The sequence below is a fragment of the Taudactylus pleione genome, unplaced genomic scaffold, assembly GCF_031769625.1.
Source record: "Taudactylus pleione unplaced genomic scaffold, aTauple2 ptg000044l, whole genome shotgun sequence".
NCBI classification, from domain to species: Eukaryota; Metazoa; Chordata; class Amphibia; order Anura; family Myobatrachidae; genus Taudactylus; species Taudactylus pleione.
The window spans coordinates 1760295-1779771 of record NW_028284446.1 but is presented as its reverse complement, the minus strand read 5'-3'; the positions used below and the strand labels follow the sequence as shown (position 1 = coordinate 1779771).

The window sequence follows — 19477 nt, the reverse complement described above, 5'->3', positions numbered from 1 at the left end:
TGTTACCAGCCCACCCCAATAATCCTTCTCAGTTGCTGCTTCCCCACACTATGTGCAGCCCCCCCCCCCAATACCAGCTACACACTCCCAGCATCCTCCTGTGTCTCCATAGAGCTGAGTCAGTGGCTGCCTCTAGGTGTAGTGTGTGTCTTTCTGGCTAGACACTGGGGGCTGGAGCTGCTCAGATCTCCCAACATAGGAAAGGGAGATTTGGGATCCATCCAGCAGCACACACACAGATCATGAGCTGTAACTGGGCAGGTGGAAGAGGACAAACATCCCAGCTCAATGTGCAAAATCCTGATAAAAGAAATCACTTCCACCCCATGCAGAGACCAGAGTGAACTGCAGTGCAGTACGGACCCTGCTGCTATATTATAGAATACTAGTAACCCGCCCTGGCTTCGCACGGGAGCAATTTCATCTCACCACAGCCCCCCGCATCTTGTAAAATCCTAAGCCATGTCACCACAGCCTCCTGCTTCTCACTCCTGCCCCCAGCATCCTATATTTCACCACAGCCACCTGCATTTTACCAGTGTCACAACCTCCACTGCTGCCCTGCAGATGGCTGGGGCCTGGCCCCCGAGATATGCTGGAAAGGGCAGGAGGATCACGGATGAGATTTGTATTGCAGCCACCGTATGCATTATCAGCAGCAAGTCCCCGGGGTTGGGGCACCTGTGCATATTTCCATATTTCCCCAGCTGCCGTACATAGCGATGAGCAATGTCCTCTTTGCATAATGTACCCTGTATTTCCTGGGCTTCCTGTTGAGCTTCCTCACCATGCTGCCCTTATCCAACAGCACTGGTGTCCATGGAGGTACCTCCTGTTCAGAGGGCGTGTGGCTGAGCGGGAACATCACGCTGGAGAGGGAGCATGTCTGTATGAGTGGTGGGCGGAGTCCGTCTGCAGGTTGTGCAGAGATGGACATCGGAATCAGATAGATACTAACCAATGTTTTTGTTCCGATGGTAGTTTTTAATAATTATTGCACGGGAGCAATATCATCTCACCACAGCCCCCTGCATCTCCTAACAACCTATCCATGTCACAAGAGACTCCTGCAACCTATATTTCACCACAGCATGCCACTGCTTCTTACTCCTGCCTTACCACAGCCCCCACTGCTGCTGCACTGCAGAAGGATCACGAATGAGAGCTTTTAAAATGTGTCAGCCAGGTATAAATACACCTGTGCACCAACTAGCAGATCAGCAAAACATGCACTGTTAGGGGTCCCTGAGGACTTGAGTTAGGACAGTACTTTGACAAGTATTCCCATTGAAATCTATTTCACTGAATGTGAAAAGTGCAGACATTTCAAAACTGACCCACTTTCCCACTGTCAGAAATCACATGTCCAGGTCTATTCTTTACATTGTTATCGAGTTCCAGCATGAATTCCATGTTTAAAATTTTACTTATTCAAGGACCTAATGAGATGGTTAGACAGCACAGCACCTGCACTAAAATGTACCACTAACAAGAGGCAGAATGTGAGACCCAGTAGACAGCATGTACATCATTTGGAGTGGGAAGGAGTATTCATGTATAGGGATAAATGTAATAGGATGTGGCTTTGAGACATCAATGAGTCCTGCGCGAGACTGCCCAATGTTTTAAAGTAGCAGTCTTTTAATAGCCAAAATTAACTTGTTTGTGCCTATTAAAACACTGCTACTTTAAAAGATCGGGCAGTTTTGCATGGGACCCGCTGATGTCTCAAAGCAGCAGCCTATTATAAAATTACCCCATAGCAGTGATTTTCAACTAGAGTCACCCTACGCAAGATTTATAAATTGCTAAAGGCACACCATCCAGCGATATGGCGTGCGCGACCTATGAAAAAACATATATATTGGCTCCCATAGGAATAAAACTCATACATTGGCATCGAAAAAAAACCCAAAAAAACCATTGCTGACCACACAGAAGAAAATATAAACCACATTGCTCCCCACAAAAATATAAAACCATTGGCTGGCCCCCAAAGGAAAAAAAACCCGCATTGCTCCCCCAAACACAAATCACACTGGCTACCACATTAAAAAAAAAAAATTAAATTTTTCTAGTCCTACCTGTTCATCGGCTGCAGGTTCCCACAGTGTGGACGGGCGGGCGAGAAGGGAGGGCTGGCTACGGGCAGGTGGGAAGGAAGAGCTGGCTGGGTGACTGTCGGGTGGGGAAAGGTATATTTCCCCTTCAGTATTAGTACCTGCAAGTGATGTGGAGTGAGGGCGGAAGTGCGTTTCCATGCCCATACAGTTCTGCAAAAGAAAAAAAAAAAAAGAACACTTGTCCGCTCACCACAGATTTATATTCCCCCTATGTCCACGTGGATAGTAGAAAATGACGTTGGACAGCAACTGATGACGTCAGTACAAAAACTGAAGGGGTTCTATCCACTTCTGTCTGATGGGGTGGGCAAGGCAGGTAACGCAGCGTGCGTGACCTGTGATGTCATACTGCTGCGTTTAGGCAGGTCACGGCCCTGGCACACCTGTGCCTCCTAGAGGAGCGCTGCCTGGTCCGCAGTTCTTTAATGTGACCAGCGGCTCTTGCTGGCACACTTCCAACTGCGGTTGAAAACCTCTGCCCCATAGGACTAGTCAAATTGGGATGACTGGTTTATATACAAGCCAACAGAATGAGCATACACTGTATACTACCTATACAGAAATTGACATTTATATGGATACTAGCCACCATGGAGGGGCTGAATTTGTCAGGTGTAAGAGGCTCCCTAGTTTCCAAACTACAGGTTTTTTTTTTTTGGTTTTTTTTTAAACTGATTATATAACAAATTCAAATAAAGCAGCTTGTCAGTATACAAAATATTTGTTGACAAACACCCAGGTTGTTGATACTTTCCAAGTTTATTTAGCTTTTAATTTAAAATGGTACGTGTGCAACAGAGCAATTATAGGGTGTGTGTCCTTTGACTCAAGTCCTTAATTTAGGACTCATCATTACCTTATTTTCAGCGTCACGGCCACAGAAGCCTGCATACTGGGGAGTGAAAACTGGTAAAGATTCATCTCTCTTCTAAACATTAAACTACTGATAAAATTATTCCAGAGGTAACAAATTGGGAAATTTATATCATTTTTAGACAGCTCCTGTACAAACTATTGACAACCATTAATTTATTGACACATCTTACTAGTCAAGTCATAACCAACCTAACCTATTTAAATATATAACTTGGCATTAATAGGTTTGATAATTTATTTTACTAAAGCATACTTTATTTAACGTCTTGATCAACGTCCTCTAAAATGTCTTGTTCAAGAGGGAACATTTTAGCACTTTACTGCCATTTTTGATTATTAAAATTGCAAGTGTCTTAACCAGCACATGTGCTCCCTTAAGTTAAATTATACCATTTCATATGTACATAAAAATAAAAACTTCTGTGGGTTAGCATTATAGGATAATGTGTTGGTGTGCTTATCTGCAGCACAGAGCCCCTTTTTTTGAACTTGTGTGTGTAAAGGCCATGTTTTTGGGCCAATACTGGTCAGCATCAATCAGGCAATGGGCGCAGTTGGTGACATTTCTGGATCCCGTATGTGGAAGTCAACGCATCCCGTCAGTTTGACAGTCAGGAACCTATATTGTTCACCAAATATAGGCAGTCTGCTTAATTACTCAATGATTTCCAACCAGTGACTCCAGCATTTTGTAAAGAACATCCTGCTTTATTTTATCCATGCTGCTGCCGCCAACAGTTACAGTATGCACAGGGGGATATTTATCAAAGCTTTGAGAGAGATAAAGAACCAACCAATCAGCTCCTGTAATTTTTCAAACCCAGTCTATAAAATAGCAGTTAGAAGCTTATTGGTTGGTACTTCGCCCCTACAACGAAATTAAATCTTAAAAACTTTGTTATAACCACCCTCATGAACTTAGCTGGAGTGCCACACGTTGTCTACCACTGTAGTAGGATATAGCACTTTATGGTGTACCTCTTCCTCAATGCTACAGTTTCCCCATCACACTATGCACGGAAGGTATATATTACATAGATATAACCCAGACTATTCCCTCATCTATCAGCATTCTATAACTTGCAGTTTAAAGATCATGGCGAAATGCAGGAAAATTCTCATAACGTGCCTCCTACTTATTTAGCAGAAATACATTTAAGAGGTTGTGTTTCTAGCTCCTATAATGCTTCGTAGTGCGTTTGATCCTATTATGTTGCCTCTGATATCTATGGATATTTGACAAGAAAAAAATATATGCGCACAGACCAAAGTAGTTGATATTCGCCCCTTCCCCCCATCTCATTCAGTACAAATATGTAACTAGTTGTTATTTATTTATGGTGAGGTGCACCTAGGAATAAAAATTGACATAGAACAAAAAGTATTCCTATAGTGGGGCACTCACAGAGCGATTATTCCAGCATCATGTTAATAAACATACATTTAAGTGGTTTTGTAGTAACTCATCCTATTGCCAGCAAATACATAAAATATAACTTAATTTGATCATTAAACTAATCTCAGCGAAATATTAATACAAAATTAAATACAACAATGAAAATAAAATCATCAACCACCTGTAGTATGTATTTGATTCCTTCAAAAATCTTGTAAAGCAGTTCATAATATATTCGTTGGATGGGCGTCTATAGAGCAAGGGACAAAATATTATTATATTGTATGTTCTAAAGGCACAGGTTCTCAAACTCAGGCCCCCAAACAGTGCATGTTTTCCAGGTCTCCTCACAAAATCACAAGTGAAATGATTATCTCCACCTGTGGATCTTTTAAAATGTGTCAGTGAGTAATGAGTACACCTGTGCACCTGCAAGACATGACCTGTGTGGGGTCCTGAGGACAGAGTTAGAGAACCACTATTCTAAGGTAAGTAAATTGCTCTGTGAGTGCCCAACTATAGGAATACTTTTTCTTCTTTTTGTTCCATCTATGGATAGTAATCAGATGTAGGTCCCAACATTTTATGTATACATATAATTGGCCCCACATTTGTTTTTAGCACAATAACCCACCATGTAGATTGTCTGGTAGTTTATGAGTGCAGCTACCACTGAGATACTCAAATAAAAGTTGGAAAATCTTTATTGTGGTTTTTTTTCAGACACAAATTAACAATCCAGTGTCAAACTTTCAAGGACAGACATTAGACAGTGTGAACCACAGGATAAGGAGTTCTGCACTCAGAAAAAGGAAAAAAAAATGACAGTTTTGTCCTGCATGCAGATAGCATTCTCTCTGCAATAGTCTACAACACAAATCTTTACACAATGAAGTCACAGATCAAAGGGCAAATGGGATGAAAGAATAATAAAATAGGATTTATAAAGATTGCACCTGTGTGCCATATGTCAGCAACTAACATGTTTGACAACTGTCACACATACATCTAGAACAAAGTAGCTCCTGAACAGAAGTGGAACCACATCTACATCATCCAGCAGTTGATCTCGTTTATGTAGCAAGCCAAAGACGTCTAAGTTTCACACAATAGAAAAAAACAGGAATTGTTGATGTCATAATATTAAAATCATGGGACAGGGAATTCGTGTACTGAGTGCAAAACCATCAGCTTCTTGCTCAATGTGTAGCCTTCCATTCACCTGTAAGAGCCAGAGGAAAAAAACAAAACAAAAAAGTTCAAACTTTTAAGGCCTTAAAAATAAAATTATGGGCTGTATACTAAGGTCACTCCATCAAGGAACTCCATCTCAAACATTCGCACATAGAAAACATGACTCAGCAGGTTTTAGAAACTGACAGCAGTTAATAACTTAGCATTTGGACATTAATAAGTACTCAAGTGTAGATCATTAATATGCTGGGTCCATAAGTCAGGAGTCTCCAACACAAATGTAAGTACTTACAAAGAAAAACGCTCAATATGAACAATGTTCATTCTTGATAGACATTAGGGGCCTATCCATTTGCCGACTTTCTGCACGATGCGACCAAAACCTCCTGGTTTTGGTCGGAACATGCAGAAAGTCTGCAAGTGGATAGCCGGCAAGGACCAGCGATGTGCGTGCACGCTGGGTCCTTGCCGACCCAGACTACCGAACATGCCCGTCAACCTGTTGACGATCGTCAGGTTCGGCATGTTAATAGATAGGGAGGTTGGGCTCCTGCACTGAAGACGTTCAGGGAACGTCTTTCAGTGCGGTGCCCGCACGTCCAGACTTTCATGTCGTTAAATGGATAGGCCCCTTAACACATACAACGTACATACAGAAGTGTCACCATACAACACTGCCATAGAAGCAGAAAATAGCCTCTCTGCGTGCCAGGGTCCTTGTGACTTAGCAGCACCAAGCATCCTTTTCTCTCATAATTTGCATCTTATTCGCAGCGCTAAAATGACACGTGGCAAAACTATTGCTAGTGTGGTCAACTGAGGCTTGTGGTACTTGTACAACTGTGCGTGACAAAGTGGAAAAGCTATGTAAAAAAAGAAAAGTCCCGATAAGAGCAGCTATTCTTCCCATAACATTATGTTTAATCTGACATTGTACATAGATTTTGTACCAAATACTTTGTAGCAAAAGTCACAACCTAACGTCTCTGGTAGACATAGTGGCTTTGTGGCTACGATGTGACAAAAGATGCGATATTTAGTTGAAAAGTACACTACTCCGTGTCAAGGGTCTCAGTCGCGTTGTATGGCGTAAAGACAATAGGTGTACAAGGACACATCTGTAAATACTCACTATGCTATATTGGATTCAAGAGATTTGAGAACTCCCTGTTGAAAACGGTATGCAGTCGGGAAGCCGGTGGACGTAATCCCGACGGTCGGCTTCCTGACCGCTTTATCCCGGCGAGGGTTAAATGACAGGCGTCTAAATCTAGATACCTGTCATTATACCGACGCCCGGAGACCGACACCAGGCATCCCGATCTAAGTGATGCCGGGCGCCGCTGCGGACAGACGTGATTTGAGAGGGTTAGGTACCCCCCGGAAGGTTAGGCACCCCCGGGGGGGAACTTAGGGATAGGCGGCGGGGAAGGGGTGGTGGGGGTTAGGGGGGGGGGGGGGGGAGGTGTGTCAGGTTTAGGCACTAAGAGGGGGGATTAGGGTTAAGCACTGGGGCGGAAGGTTAGGCACCCCTAAGGTGGGTTACGGTGGGTGGTTGGGTTATTTAATACTTACCTTGGGACTATCGGGATTTTCAGCCATGTCGGCCAGCCGCTGTCTGGATTTGAACCGCCGGACGCAGTTAACCATACATCTATAACAAACTAAGGCAACATGCAGTCACCTTCTGTTAAAAGCATGGCACACAGCTCAAACTGAATGAGCCCTCAAGGTTATTTAGGGCCGTATTCAGTAAGTTTTGCACCTGCGATACTTTTTCGCATGCCAGACTGCCTACATTGCGTATTTTAGCTGCGGAAACTTATCGTGCGCTCCCCGGGTATTCACCGTATTCAATTCCAAAACACGCAAAAAAATACAACCTGGCGAATGCAAAAGTACTGTCAGATTTGGGGAGATTAGCTTGACCCCCCCTAAAATATGCACTAACATTGGGGATCAATGAACAGGTCCCCAAAAACCCTATAAAGCCATTTGGGGTACTTAAGGTGTGTCAATTAGCGTCTTTGCACTAGTAGTAAATAGCATTAAGCAGTTTTTTATGGTGAATTAGTCCTGTCAAATTTGGGGTACTTGAAAATGGGTGCAAGCATGGTTTAAAGTGGCTAAAGTAAAAAAGTTTTAAAAAACCTAAAACGTACCTGCAATGCAAAAAAACCACCTCACCCATACTTGCAGACCCCCAAAAGACTTTCGCTAGTTTCTAAGTTTGTAACCCCACTTTGCACTTTCACCCCCTTTTTACCCCCCCACCAAGTCATTTTTTGGGGTGCTCCTTTTTTTAGGTTTTAAGTTTCCGCTTAGCGAAAAGTCGCAATCGGCGATACATTTACGCGGATTCCGACTTTTTGCGGATAATTGAATACAGGTCTTAGAAACTCCAAGACACAACTTTACAAACTAAGTGCAGTGCCTCAATCTTTAAATTAGCTCTCACCTGTGACTCAGCTGGAGTTCCTCTGTCGCACAGTGTCATTGTTTGCGCCAGCATTGCTTTTCCTAAACACAGTACAGAAAGGTAACAAGGATATTGAAGGAAAGTACTTTTACTCAAAATAGTTTTCACTGCATTAAGAGTCTACCATAGGCAACTGTTAAAGATTAACTACTGCATTCAACTGTATTGAAGATATGCTTCGCTACTTCTCAATACCCCCAACTAAGCAAATAGTAACTCACTGGGTTAATGTTAAGTATGAATGTATCCCTATAGTAATATTCATTTAATTCTGAAAAACAATGTGGATGGAGTGAAAAAGTCATGCAGTCCTTCCAATCTAGAAATTTACCATCACATACACATACTATGCTAGGATAATATCACAGAAAAAAATGATACTTACAGAGGAGCTGATCCGCCATCTTCATCTGTGGGAAGGAACAACTACAGGTTAGTGCAATCTTTAATAACCAAGAGTCCCAATGAGCAGGGCAAGAGTTCTAAGCAGGCACTGCTTGACATGCCAAGTTGCTGCACCGAGTGCTACATAGAAGCAAAGCAGGACAGGGGATTTTGTTCCTTCTTACCAAAATAATTCACCCTTCCTGGAGCTCAGGGAGAGGAGGGACACAAATAAGAGTAAAGAGTTTACTATAGGCTACAAAGGTGCAACAAAGTTGCAGTGTAAGAAAATGTTGGACTTAATATTAAAGTGCACTGATAGAAAAACCTGATCCTATAGATTAAGATAGCCATTTAATTTAGGCTATTTAAATATACCACTTATCACCTATAATAGCGTTCCAGCTAGGCTGTTTCAGCGGGGCGCGGCGCCCTGCCCTCCTTCTGGAGGGCAAAAAGCGCCCTGCCCTCCTTCTGGAGGGCAAAAAGCGCCCTGCCCTCCTTCTGGAGGGCAAAAAGCGCCCTGCCCTCCTTCTGGAGGGCAAAAAGCGCCCTGCCCTCCTTCTGGAGGGCAAAAAGCGCCCTGCCCTCCAGGAGGAGGGCAAAAAGCGCCCTGCCCTCCAGGAGGGGGGCAAAAAGCGCCCTGCCCTCCAGGAGGGGGGCAAAAAGCGCCCTGCCCTCCAGGAGGGGGGCAAAAAGCGCCCTGCCCTCCAGGAGGGGGGCAAAAAGCGCCCTGCCCTCCAGGAGGGGGGCAAAAAGCGCCCTGCCCTCCAGGAGGGGGGCAAAAAGCGCCCTGCCCTAACAGCCTGCGGGAGCCGTTCTCACCCGCGGGACGCAGTGTCCCGCGGGTGGACAAACATGCGGTGACCCGGTCACCGCCGGAGAATAGACGCCGGGCGCATGCGCCCGGCTTCTATTCTTCCTTTCTGCAGCGCTTGGGGGCTGCCCGGCATGTCCGTAAGCGCCGGGCACGCCCCCAAGTATGACGAAAAGGTGACGCGTCTTATAGACATGCCCCCTTTTCATAACTGCACCCCCTTTTCATAACTGCGCCCCCTTTTTGGACGCACGCGCGCACAAGATTGCCCTCTCTAGCTTTGGCGCCCCGCCTGCCGCCGGAGCTAGAGGGAACACTATATAACATGAGAATGTGACAGCAAAGAACTCCAATATGTGCCTTACCTTCAGGCAGCTCATCAGGCTTTCTCCTCTTTTCATAGATGAAGATAATGGTTACTAGAATCAGAACTTCTGCCACAATGCCAAGGAAGGGCCAGAGGGCAGCAAGACGGCTGCGCACACGAAGGGAAACGGTGGTCCCATTAATGCCCAGCACATTGGATCCATTGCAGATATAATCACCCTGATCCTTCTCAATATCCAGTTGGTGAATGCGAAGCTCTGTCTTATTTCCAGTGGATTTTATGAAATAGCGTTCATCTGACCCATTCACTATGGGCTGGGGAAAAGAGAATTAGGATAAGGACTTGACACAAAAAAATAAATAATGTATTCACTATAGAAACTTTATGGGAGCATACAATTTAACCTCAGGGAAAAAGTGTACAGCAAGTTAAAGTTTACATTTTGTACAAATAAAGGATTTTTCTTTAATTAATTAGACAATAAATGCATCAAAATAATGTTTATCCCAGATACACTTAAGTATGCATTAATGTCATGGTTAGGTCATAGGTGATGTTACGTTTATGCCATGGCAAAGACCAGAATATGCTGACATTCTGCAAGTGTGGCTTTGCTAAAATATTCAGTCATTAAAGAATAGGATGGGAAAGCCTAAAGCAGAGGTTCCCAAACACGGCCCTCAAGGCACACCAACAGTTCAGGTTTGAAGCTGCATACACACACGATTTTTGTAACGATTATCGTTTAAAAAAATCGTTCACTTTGAGCAATGAACAATTATCGTTCATACGCGTTCACGTTTGTAGTTTAGTCAGACTTGTCAACTGAAGGGTCTTTCATAAGGGTCATTGTGTGTGTATGCAGCTTTAGAGATATCCATGGTTGAGCACAGGTGACTTAATTAGTACCTCATTCAATTTGATTCAACCACCTGTTATCGACATGGAGTATAAACTACCGGGGACACACGGGACGATGTTCGTTCAGGGCGCACATCGGCCCGTGTGTACGCACCATAAAACATGAACTGTCGGGGAGCCTCAAGCACTGTGTTTGGGAACCTCTGGCCTAACTATTCAATATCAGGTGCAGGTTTTTTTCCCCCTAGTCTACGTGCAGGATGACAGCCAGAGCTTGCATCTTCTACAGCAAGCTAGTTGGATACATGCCATTGTAAAACTATAAAAAGGCAGCATAGACCACTTTCCTTTGATCCAAGGTAAGTAGAGGACTTTATTGTTCACAGCTGGAGAAGTCCATTTTTAGTGTGAAGCAAACAATTTTACAGACAGACAATGCCAGAGAAATGGAGCAGTAGTTACATGCAAAAATTCTTAAGTTGCATCTCTTCTTGGATAGTCTGCTCACAAGCACAACATGTTGTGCTCATTTCTAAAGTAAAACTAGACTTCAATTTTTTTTTAGATCTTACCTATACAAAAGTAATTGCTTCCAACAGCACTTAAAAATAGATGTACAGGAAGCTGAGCAAGAGCACCCATTATCCCAATGCACTGGAATGTGGATCCTCTGCAGACTCCCTTATACACAAAGCAATTGTAAAGCAAGGTCTGCTAATCTATTTACAGACAGCCTAATACACCACCACCCATTTTCCATGACCAGCTGGCCATTATATACTTGAGGAATACAATATGGCAACAGTCCTTTAAGAAAAATCAGCAAATAAGTTAAATAGTAATAGGGTCAATCTGTGTTGTATAGAAAGGTTAAACGTTTGGCTCTGCTCTAAGCAGGCTACAATGTGTGCAGTGGGGGCCTTACTCTGGTCAGCACTACAACATTAAAGATTAAGGGCCATATTAAATTTGGAGCGAAAAGCCGTTCTTGGCAAAACTTTTTTGCCGATGACGTTATTGTCGCTGATTTCACTTAATCCCGTATTCAATTTGTCCAACTTTTCGTCGGTGCGAAAAATGCAAGCATTGGGACCAGCGAAAAATCTAGGCATTGGGACCAGCGAAAAAGTATGAATAGGTGGCGAGAACAAGTGCAGAATTGGGGCTTTGGGGTGCAGACTTCCAAAAACCACCCTGCACCCCTTGGACAGTCCCCCAAAGTTATTCTGTGTCAGAAACTTTTTAAAAAGTACCACAGGACAGGCCAAAAAGGTACTTTAATTTTGGGAGCAAAAAAAATAAAAAATCTGGGGGACAAACTAGCGAAATAGACTTGGGGGGGTCCCCAAGTATGCCCCAGATGTATTTTTGACTGCAGGTGGATTTGTCACGGTTTTACAAGTTCACTTTAGCCATTTTCAGGTACCCTGACTTTGTTGTGGCTTACTTGTTTAAAAAAAAAAAAAAAAAAAAGGAGCTAAATACTATTCTTCACCACTGTCCCAAAGATTCTAAATAGCACCTATTGAGACCATTCAAAGACCCCAAATACCTTTTGCTGGGCTATTCGGGGATAGCCATTGTCAACCCCCATGTCAGAACATCTTTTAGGGGGTGTCAGGCTGATTACCCCAAAAATTACAGCACTTTTCGCCGATTTGGAACCGAATAGGGGGGATACCCGAGGACGAGCACATTACTATCTCAGCTAAAACCTCCAATGACGGCGAAAAGTCCAGCAACGGACTTTGCTTCTAATTGAATATGCCCCATAAAGTGATCAAACAGATCAAAACCAAATGCGTTTAAAGGTAACAATTATAAGTGGTTTATTGTTGCCAAACTTGGTTGCACTATCATTGAAGTCCAATAAAAAGTATAAAACAATGGATAGCCAACATGTTGTAACAAGTTACTTTTACTTGAGGTAAAGAAATTTGAGGAAAAAAAAACAAACTACTAAGGCTTTAAGCCGCTGTCCAGAGACCCATCTTCTGTAATTTCAATTATGGGCCAACACAGAACATGCACAAACCTTAATGCTGCCTTCAGTTAGTATGTACCATGTCCACTCTTCCACGTGAGGATAGGAGCTACTTTTACAGGTCAGGACTCCTGTGTCGCCCTCATTGGCATGCTCCATTTTCTTGTAAGCCACAACATGTGGAGCAACTGGAAAAAACAAAAAACAAGACTTATAACAGATGGCTGACTGTGCCTACATCAGTTATTAAAATCTAGATAAATCCTCACAGAACATCTACTAGTTGACCCAGTACACCCTATATGTTCTAATAAATGTACATATAAAAAAAATGCCCCATGAATATTAAATCCTTTTATACTAAATCACTTGCTACTGAAAGTAGTGTAAATGTGGTAATATAGCCACATTTTAGCATAGTCAATTAATTGGGCACATGCAGAGATTAAATTCCCTCTAAAAACTAACACTAATTATTATTTATTTCCAGTTATTTATGTGTGCGCTATATATTCCGCAGCGCTTTACAGAGAATATTTGCCCATTCATATCAGTCCCTGCCCCAGTGGAGCTTACACTCTATATTCCCTATCACATGCGCACACACATACACACTAGGGTTAATTTTGTGTTGGGAGCCAATTAACCTACCAGTATATTTTTGGAGTGTGGGAGGAAACCGGAGTACCCGGAGGAAACCCACGCAAGCACAGGGAGAATATACAAACTCCGCACAGTTGGGGCCATGCTGAGAATCGAACCCATGACCTCAGTGCTGCGAGGCAGTAATGCTAACCATTACACAATCTGTGCTATGGCATCCACATAAGAATCTCTATTAAGCAGCAAAAGGTGGTTAAACACTAATTAATTCACTTATTTTACTAGATTTTCATAATTCAGAGCTCAGAAGAAATCTATATGACCAGCTTCTGAGATCCAGTCACCTGTTAGCACTAGAAGCAGAAGTGTTCCTTTAAGTCTGCACTGGCAAAACATTGGTTCAATAGAGCCTTTCCAAACCCCAAAGCCGTATTAAAATATTAGGCTGTCCATTTAAGCCACCAATTTAATATGGTGGTGGCAGTGGGAGCCAATAAGAAGCTTCAATGTAGTTACATTGCAGCTTCTGATTGGTCCTCTAGCAAACTCAATTTTGTACAGAGAGAAGAACTAAATGGAGCAGTACCAAATCATTCATGGCTTTTACTGAACCTTTAAGACCAGGATTGAGGATATGGTGGACTGTTCAGTGTATAGGAGAAGGTGTGTTTTAACATTGGCACTATGATACTTAAGTGCAGCTGGGGAAGACAGGTCAAAGTTTCACCACAATTCTATCTGCACCAGTATACATATATTAGCCCCTCTGTTAAGGGTGCAAATCCAAAATGCATACAATGGCCCTATTGGAGACTAAAGTAACACGTATTTACCTGTTACGTTAATTATTTCGCTCACTTCAGGTGAAGTCAAGAACTTGCAGGTGTATTGTCCAGAGCTTGCTGCGTTAACACTAATACTAGAAAAAAACAGAATGGAGCATCAGTCTCTGTATGACAAAATATTACGGAATACAGCATTATTATAAGAACAAGAGGCAGAACAAACAGTGGTGTGGATTGGTTTTACTTTGTGCAGACAGGAATTTAGGTCACGGAAAATGGAATTCTAAAGCTGCTAATCCCTCAAGAGGATGCAGTTTGTTTGATGGCACGTCTCCTCAATAGAGAGCAGTACCACCACCTCAGTCTGACACTGATGTTAATGTGTACAGCGGCTGACTGCACAGGCACAAAACACTACTGCCTCTCTGGCACACTACATTCTCATTACAATGTTGTATAAAAGCAAATACACTGGAAACAAGCCAATTAGGAAAAAGGAAGAAATTAAAACTAAATATAAATGAGGGGGTGATCAGACAAACCATTAATATTTTTGAAACCTACATCACCCAAGTCTACATTAAAAGTTAAATAAGTGGGTTTACAATTCTTGTCACAGTTGAATAGTAATGATCATAAAATGTGTGTCATCCTGCAGCTCATGCAAAACAGGACTTGGAGAAGGACTAAACGGATGCATTGGATGTTGGAAGCATGCAATTGGTTAGCCGTGGGGGCATCCAGTCTCTTGACTCCAACGTCATAGATGTTGCGGGAGAAGTATCAAAAGGAAGGTTAGTTGTAGACTAAAGAACGCTGGCTGGACAAACAGTAAAGAGGAATTAGAAAGATGTGACATGGATGCACTCTATCACCTGCTCTTTAAGTCGGTTTACTGGAATCAGTTGGAATCCCGACAGCAGCTGCCCGACATGGGTGAAAATCCCGATCGTCCCTAAGGTGAGTATTCACTAACAGAATTCCCTCCCCTAACCCTCTTTAGGAGTGCCTAACCCTAACCTTCCCCCCAGTGCCTAAACCTAACCCCCCCCCCCCCTTTCCCGCTGCCTAACCCCAAGTCCCCCGGGGGGGTGCCTAACCCTAAGATCCCCCCCAGGAGCCCTAAACCTATCTCCCCCCCCCCCCCCCACAGCTGTCCGAGCTCAGCGCCAGGCATCACTGCGATCGGGATGCCGGGCGCCGGTCTCACGGCGTCGGTAAAATGACAGGCGTCTAGATTTAGACGCCTGTCATTTGACCCTCGCCGGGATAAAGCAGTCGGGAAGCCGGCTGTCGGAATTAGGTCCGCCGGCTTCCCGACTGCATACCAGTTTACTGCACTGAGATGTGAACATGATCCCACCACTCACATGATACTTACTTATAAGTCATAAAATGAGAGGAGTCTTCGTCTTCATGGATCAGTGCATCACCCTTAAGCCACTGGTGACCAGAAACTAAAAGCATAGGATCTGTTAAATTGCAGCTCAAGTCTCCACCTGGTGCATCTGGGGAATGTGTTATAATAAGTGGATCTGTAAAAACGGAATAGGATTAGAAAAAGATCACAAGAGTCTTGACATCGCTCACACATACACAAGTTCAGTCTCAGGTGTTTCTGCCATGACTGGTGTGGATAAACTGTCAGTAAGTTCAGTATACAATATCTGCATTCACCGAAACAGTAGTAATCAGTATTTGTACACAACTAAGGGGTACATTTACTAAAGTGAGAGTTTTTAGAAATAGAGATGTTCCCCATAGCAACCAGTTTCTAGCTGTTATCTTCCAGATATATGTTAAGTAGAATCTGATGGGTTGCTATGGGCAACATCTCCATTTCTAAAAACTATAATGAATATGATGAAGTACTATACCTTATTTAGGGAACACCTTTCTGAATCATTAAAGCAGAACAGACACAAATTTAAGATATTACACATGCCATTATAAAGTTATATAACGAATTTGAAGGCAAACTGGACAATATTGATGTATTGAATAAATTATATCCATTTTAAAATTTAACAAGTACATATTTCCTGTAGTGATCTAAACATCTAGATACATTTAAAACACTACACTGTAATCCAGGGCAATCTGTTAATCAGGATAAATAACAGCTGGAAAAACATGTATGCTGTAACACGATGTAAACAAAATGTACTGTTAAAACGCATGTCTATAGAACCCCCTGCAGTGTGCTCCTAAATTATTAAACAGGACATCATTCCAGTACTGAGTTAATCTGACAGGATCAAAAACACAGCTCTGGAGCAGATGGGAACAATTGGAGGAAGTATGGCGAGGTGGTCTCTCAGTATCAGGACAAAGCAGGGAGTGCATGAGCATAGAGGAGAGGCACAATACATGGGACCTTCTATGACAACTACAAAAGGTTTTAGGCATTGCACAGCAGGAGGGTCAGGGTATGCGCTGGTGTTTTTATAGAACATAGTTCAATGGATAAGAACAGCAGGTACATTTGATAAGGCAGCACAAGGAAACTGGAGGATCTAAAGAGCTGCAGATTCTAATCACAACTTTGTTTTATTTGTTGAAGGCAGAAGTGCTTCAAGAACAGCAAGTTCACAACATACAGTTCCACACCGAAGTCTTGTAGTCACACAACAGGTCCGTAATTAGAATGTTGCGTGGAAGGTCAAACTGCTTTAAATATAGAAGTGTTATGCATTTGTGCTCTGCATTACATTTAGCAAAGTGCATGTTGAAAACATTCACCCACACTAACCTTTATTTTTAGATATATAATATTTAGCTTTTTCTTAACTGCACAAATGGGTCATGGGAGGATCACCCAACATACAGAAGAGGAAAAGTAGATAAGGGGAAGGAAGTGAAGAGATGTCCAGCAGAAGAACTTGAACTAAGAGGTTTTACTAAGTATGAGGAAGGGAAGAACACAACATCAAGTCAGCAGTGCCGTGAGCCCAGGGATAAATGAGCCAACATTAGGGAAGGCAAGAATTTCAAGGAATGGTCTAAATTAGGACATCTAGGGGAGGCTTTTGGAAAAAGTGGAGTGGGTCTTCTTTGATATCTCACTCACGGTCTATGACAAGAACATTGGCCTGGGAACGAATCCACTTGAAGCGGGGGCTCTTTGTCAAATGGTTACGATCCGGATCATTGCTGGCACGGCATTCATAGGTCCCAGAATCTTCTAGGTTGAGGTCAAATAGATAGAGAGTACTTGTAGCGTGGAAGATGTAGGTTGAGTTCATCTGCACGTGGTCTTCGCGTGCTCCATCCCAAAGCTGAGAAAAGCTCTCATTGTTATAGTCTGCCTGAAACCACCACTGAATCTCAGGCATGGGGTAGCCGATTGCCTCACAGTGTAGCTCCACTGATTCTCCAGTCAGTCTGACCTCTGAGAGTGGGGATTTGATGAACCCAGCTGTGAGGCATGGGTGAAAGGTTAATAGAAAGAAAAGTAGTGACTATACCATCACCATACATATTAGACCCATTAGTGACTAGGTCATCAAGAAACGTACTTGACAGTTTGGATTAACACTTAATATAATGGTATAGAGTACTACATACTGTAAAGAACAAGTAACTGGTGCTTCAGGAACATATTAAAAAGGCCATAGGCAGAGGACTTTTATACGTCAGAGGTTACTTCTAGGATCCATTACAGTATGGGTACATTATTCTTTATATTGCACAAGTTCTCAATGAACACTGAAGCAAGGACTTCAGAACCTACAGTTTATAGAATAATTCATAGCAGTTTATTAGCGGGTGTTATATGAACACACACACACAAGAGCCTCCAACAGCTCCAATTTAACATCTACTCCCATTTGTACACGTAGTTCAGTTACTTCATATACAGCCTGTATTCCAAAAACATCTAGTGCCAAATTCAATTAAAACACGTGCAAAAAATTGTGTTGTGTTGAATTAACAAGCATTTCACCCGTTAATTTCATTTAATGCAAGTATGCGCAAATTGAAAAGCGCTATTCTGGTGTTCGTGTGGTAATACCCATGTCAAGTGTGGGTGAAAATGGGGAAATCGGCCTTTAGCCCCCCAAAAATGCAAACTAATATTGGATAACAATATAGAAGCCTGTTAGTGGCCAAAGCAAAGTATTTGGGGTTATTAAAATGTCAAAATGCTGTTCTACATGCATGTTTCAAACACAGAATTTTTTTTTAGAAAGCATGTGTTTTTTTTGCAAAGTATAAACTTGTAGTGCATAAAAATGGTTTAAAATGACACCTACTTACAGGCACTTTTAAAAATGTGTTAACACCTGCAACTTCCACCTACAAGCTTAAAAACACCTGTCCCATTCATATAGCACCTCCCTTCTACATCCTGCATTTTGCAGAATCTCACCCCTAATATGTCATTATTGACCAAATTAAGCTAAGTAAAAAACTTCTAAGTGCCAAATCATTAAGGAGGGTGCCCCAGTGGTTCTGAACCAAGTCCCCACATTTGTACCTTAAAATAAGGGAGTTTTCCCAACTTTATCTGCTCCAAAGGCCACGAAAAAAAAGTTGCGTTAAACCCTACGTAGAATACACATTAACATGCGCGCTAATTGAATTAGTGTTCCCGCTAGGCTGTTTTAGCGGGGCTCCACACCCTGCCAGATTTTAAAAAGCATCTATTCGCTGTGAAGGGAGAGCTTGGGGGAAGCCCAGCATCTCTTTAAGTACTGGGCACACCCCCAAGTGGGACAATTTGGAGGCATGTCACAAGGTCACGCCCACTCCCAGAACCCTCAGCACCCTGCCTGCAGTCTAGCGGGAACTCTATGAATAGCTTAAAATTTGCAGCATCTGTAAAAGTCATTTACACACGTAAATGAGTTATCGCAGCTAATTGAATTAGGCCCTTAAATGTATAAACATCTACAGAGAGGAAAAACATTAAAACTATGACAAAATTTTAACGTTGAGAAACATTCTAGGCCAGTGGTTCCCATACTGTGCTGTGGCACCCTGGGGTGCCTCGGGACACTTGCAGGGGTGCCTCAGGTTGGCGGTCCAGAACCAAATAAAAATTATTTATGGTCAATGTAACAAATGTGGACAAACAGAAGCGCAAGCCTGTCCACCACCACATAACTGACCCCAAGGAAGACAGGCACAATTTACTTCACTATTTTTTTCTGAATCGCTCAATAACAAACTTAAAACTAGGGGTGCCGCGATTCAAAAAAAGTTTGGGAAATACTGTTCTAGGCATATTATCCTTAAGTTCATAGAAAAGCTTTTTATGGGCCAAACAGCTCATGGCAGAGTACATTAATTATTAGCAAAGTAAATAGGACAAGCTAGAATTAAAAGATTACATTACAAACAGCCCAAACAAGAAAGGACAGACTAAACATAAAACAAATTCAAAATACCAGTAAAGAATGATTAACCTCAATTGCCATGGGCATTATTTATTTTAAAGAGGCCGCTGTGCTGCCATCAATGTCCCTCGTCTCAATGACTCAGCATTTCCAAGAAAATTGGGCAATAGTTTCCACTGCACAAAGGTGAAGCAACAAAAGCCATCATATGAAGCTACAGTAATTGATTACAAACTGCTTTCTACAGAGAGTTAGTTCAATGAGAAACTACTGTGGTATTATCTAGTCATAGCTCAGAATGCTTG

The 19477-nt window shown here is 42.5% G+C and overlaps 1 protein-coding gene across 2 annotated transcripts in view; it reads right to left on the bottom strand.

The window, feature by feature from the left end:
* Nucleotides 1–5081: 5081 nt before the first annotated feature.
* Nucleotides 5082–19477, bottom strand: part of BSG (basigin (Ok blood group)) — a 38540-nt gene continuing 24144 nt past the window's right edge. Inside the window, exons 2-9 of one of the 2 annotated variants that reach the window (XM_088460334.1) lie at nucleotides 16901–17248; nucleotides 15212–15365; nucleotides 13879–13964; nucleotides 12494–12630; nucleotides 9635–9911; nucleotides 8454–8478; nucleotides 8048–8109; nucleotides 5082–5617 (exon numbers count right to left, since the gene is read on the bottom strand). In XM_088460334.1, coding sequence (XP_088316460.1) covers nucleotides 8055–8109; nucleotides 8454–8478; nucleotides 9635–9911; nucleotides 12494–12630; nucleotides 13879–13964; nucleotides 15212–15365; nucleotides 16901–17248 — 1082 coding nt within the window. In that variant the 3' untranslated portion in view covers nucleotides 5082–5617; nucleotides 8048–8054. The remainder of the gene's footprint in view (nucleotides 5618–8047; nucleotides 8110–8453; nucleotides 8479–9634; nucleotides 9912–12493; nucleotides 12631–13878; nucleotides 13965–15211; nucleotides 15366–16900; nucleotides 17249–19477) is intronic. The other variant, XM_088460335.1, reaches the window with a different exon arrangement.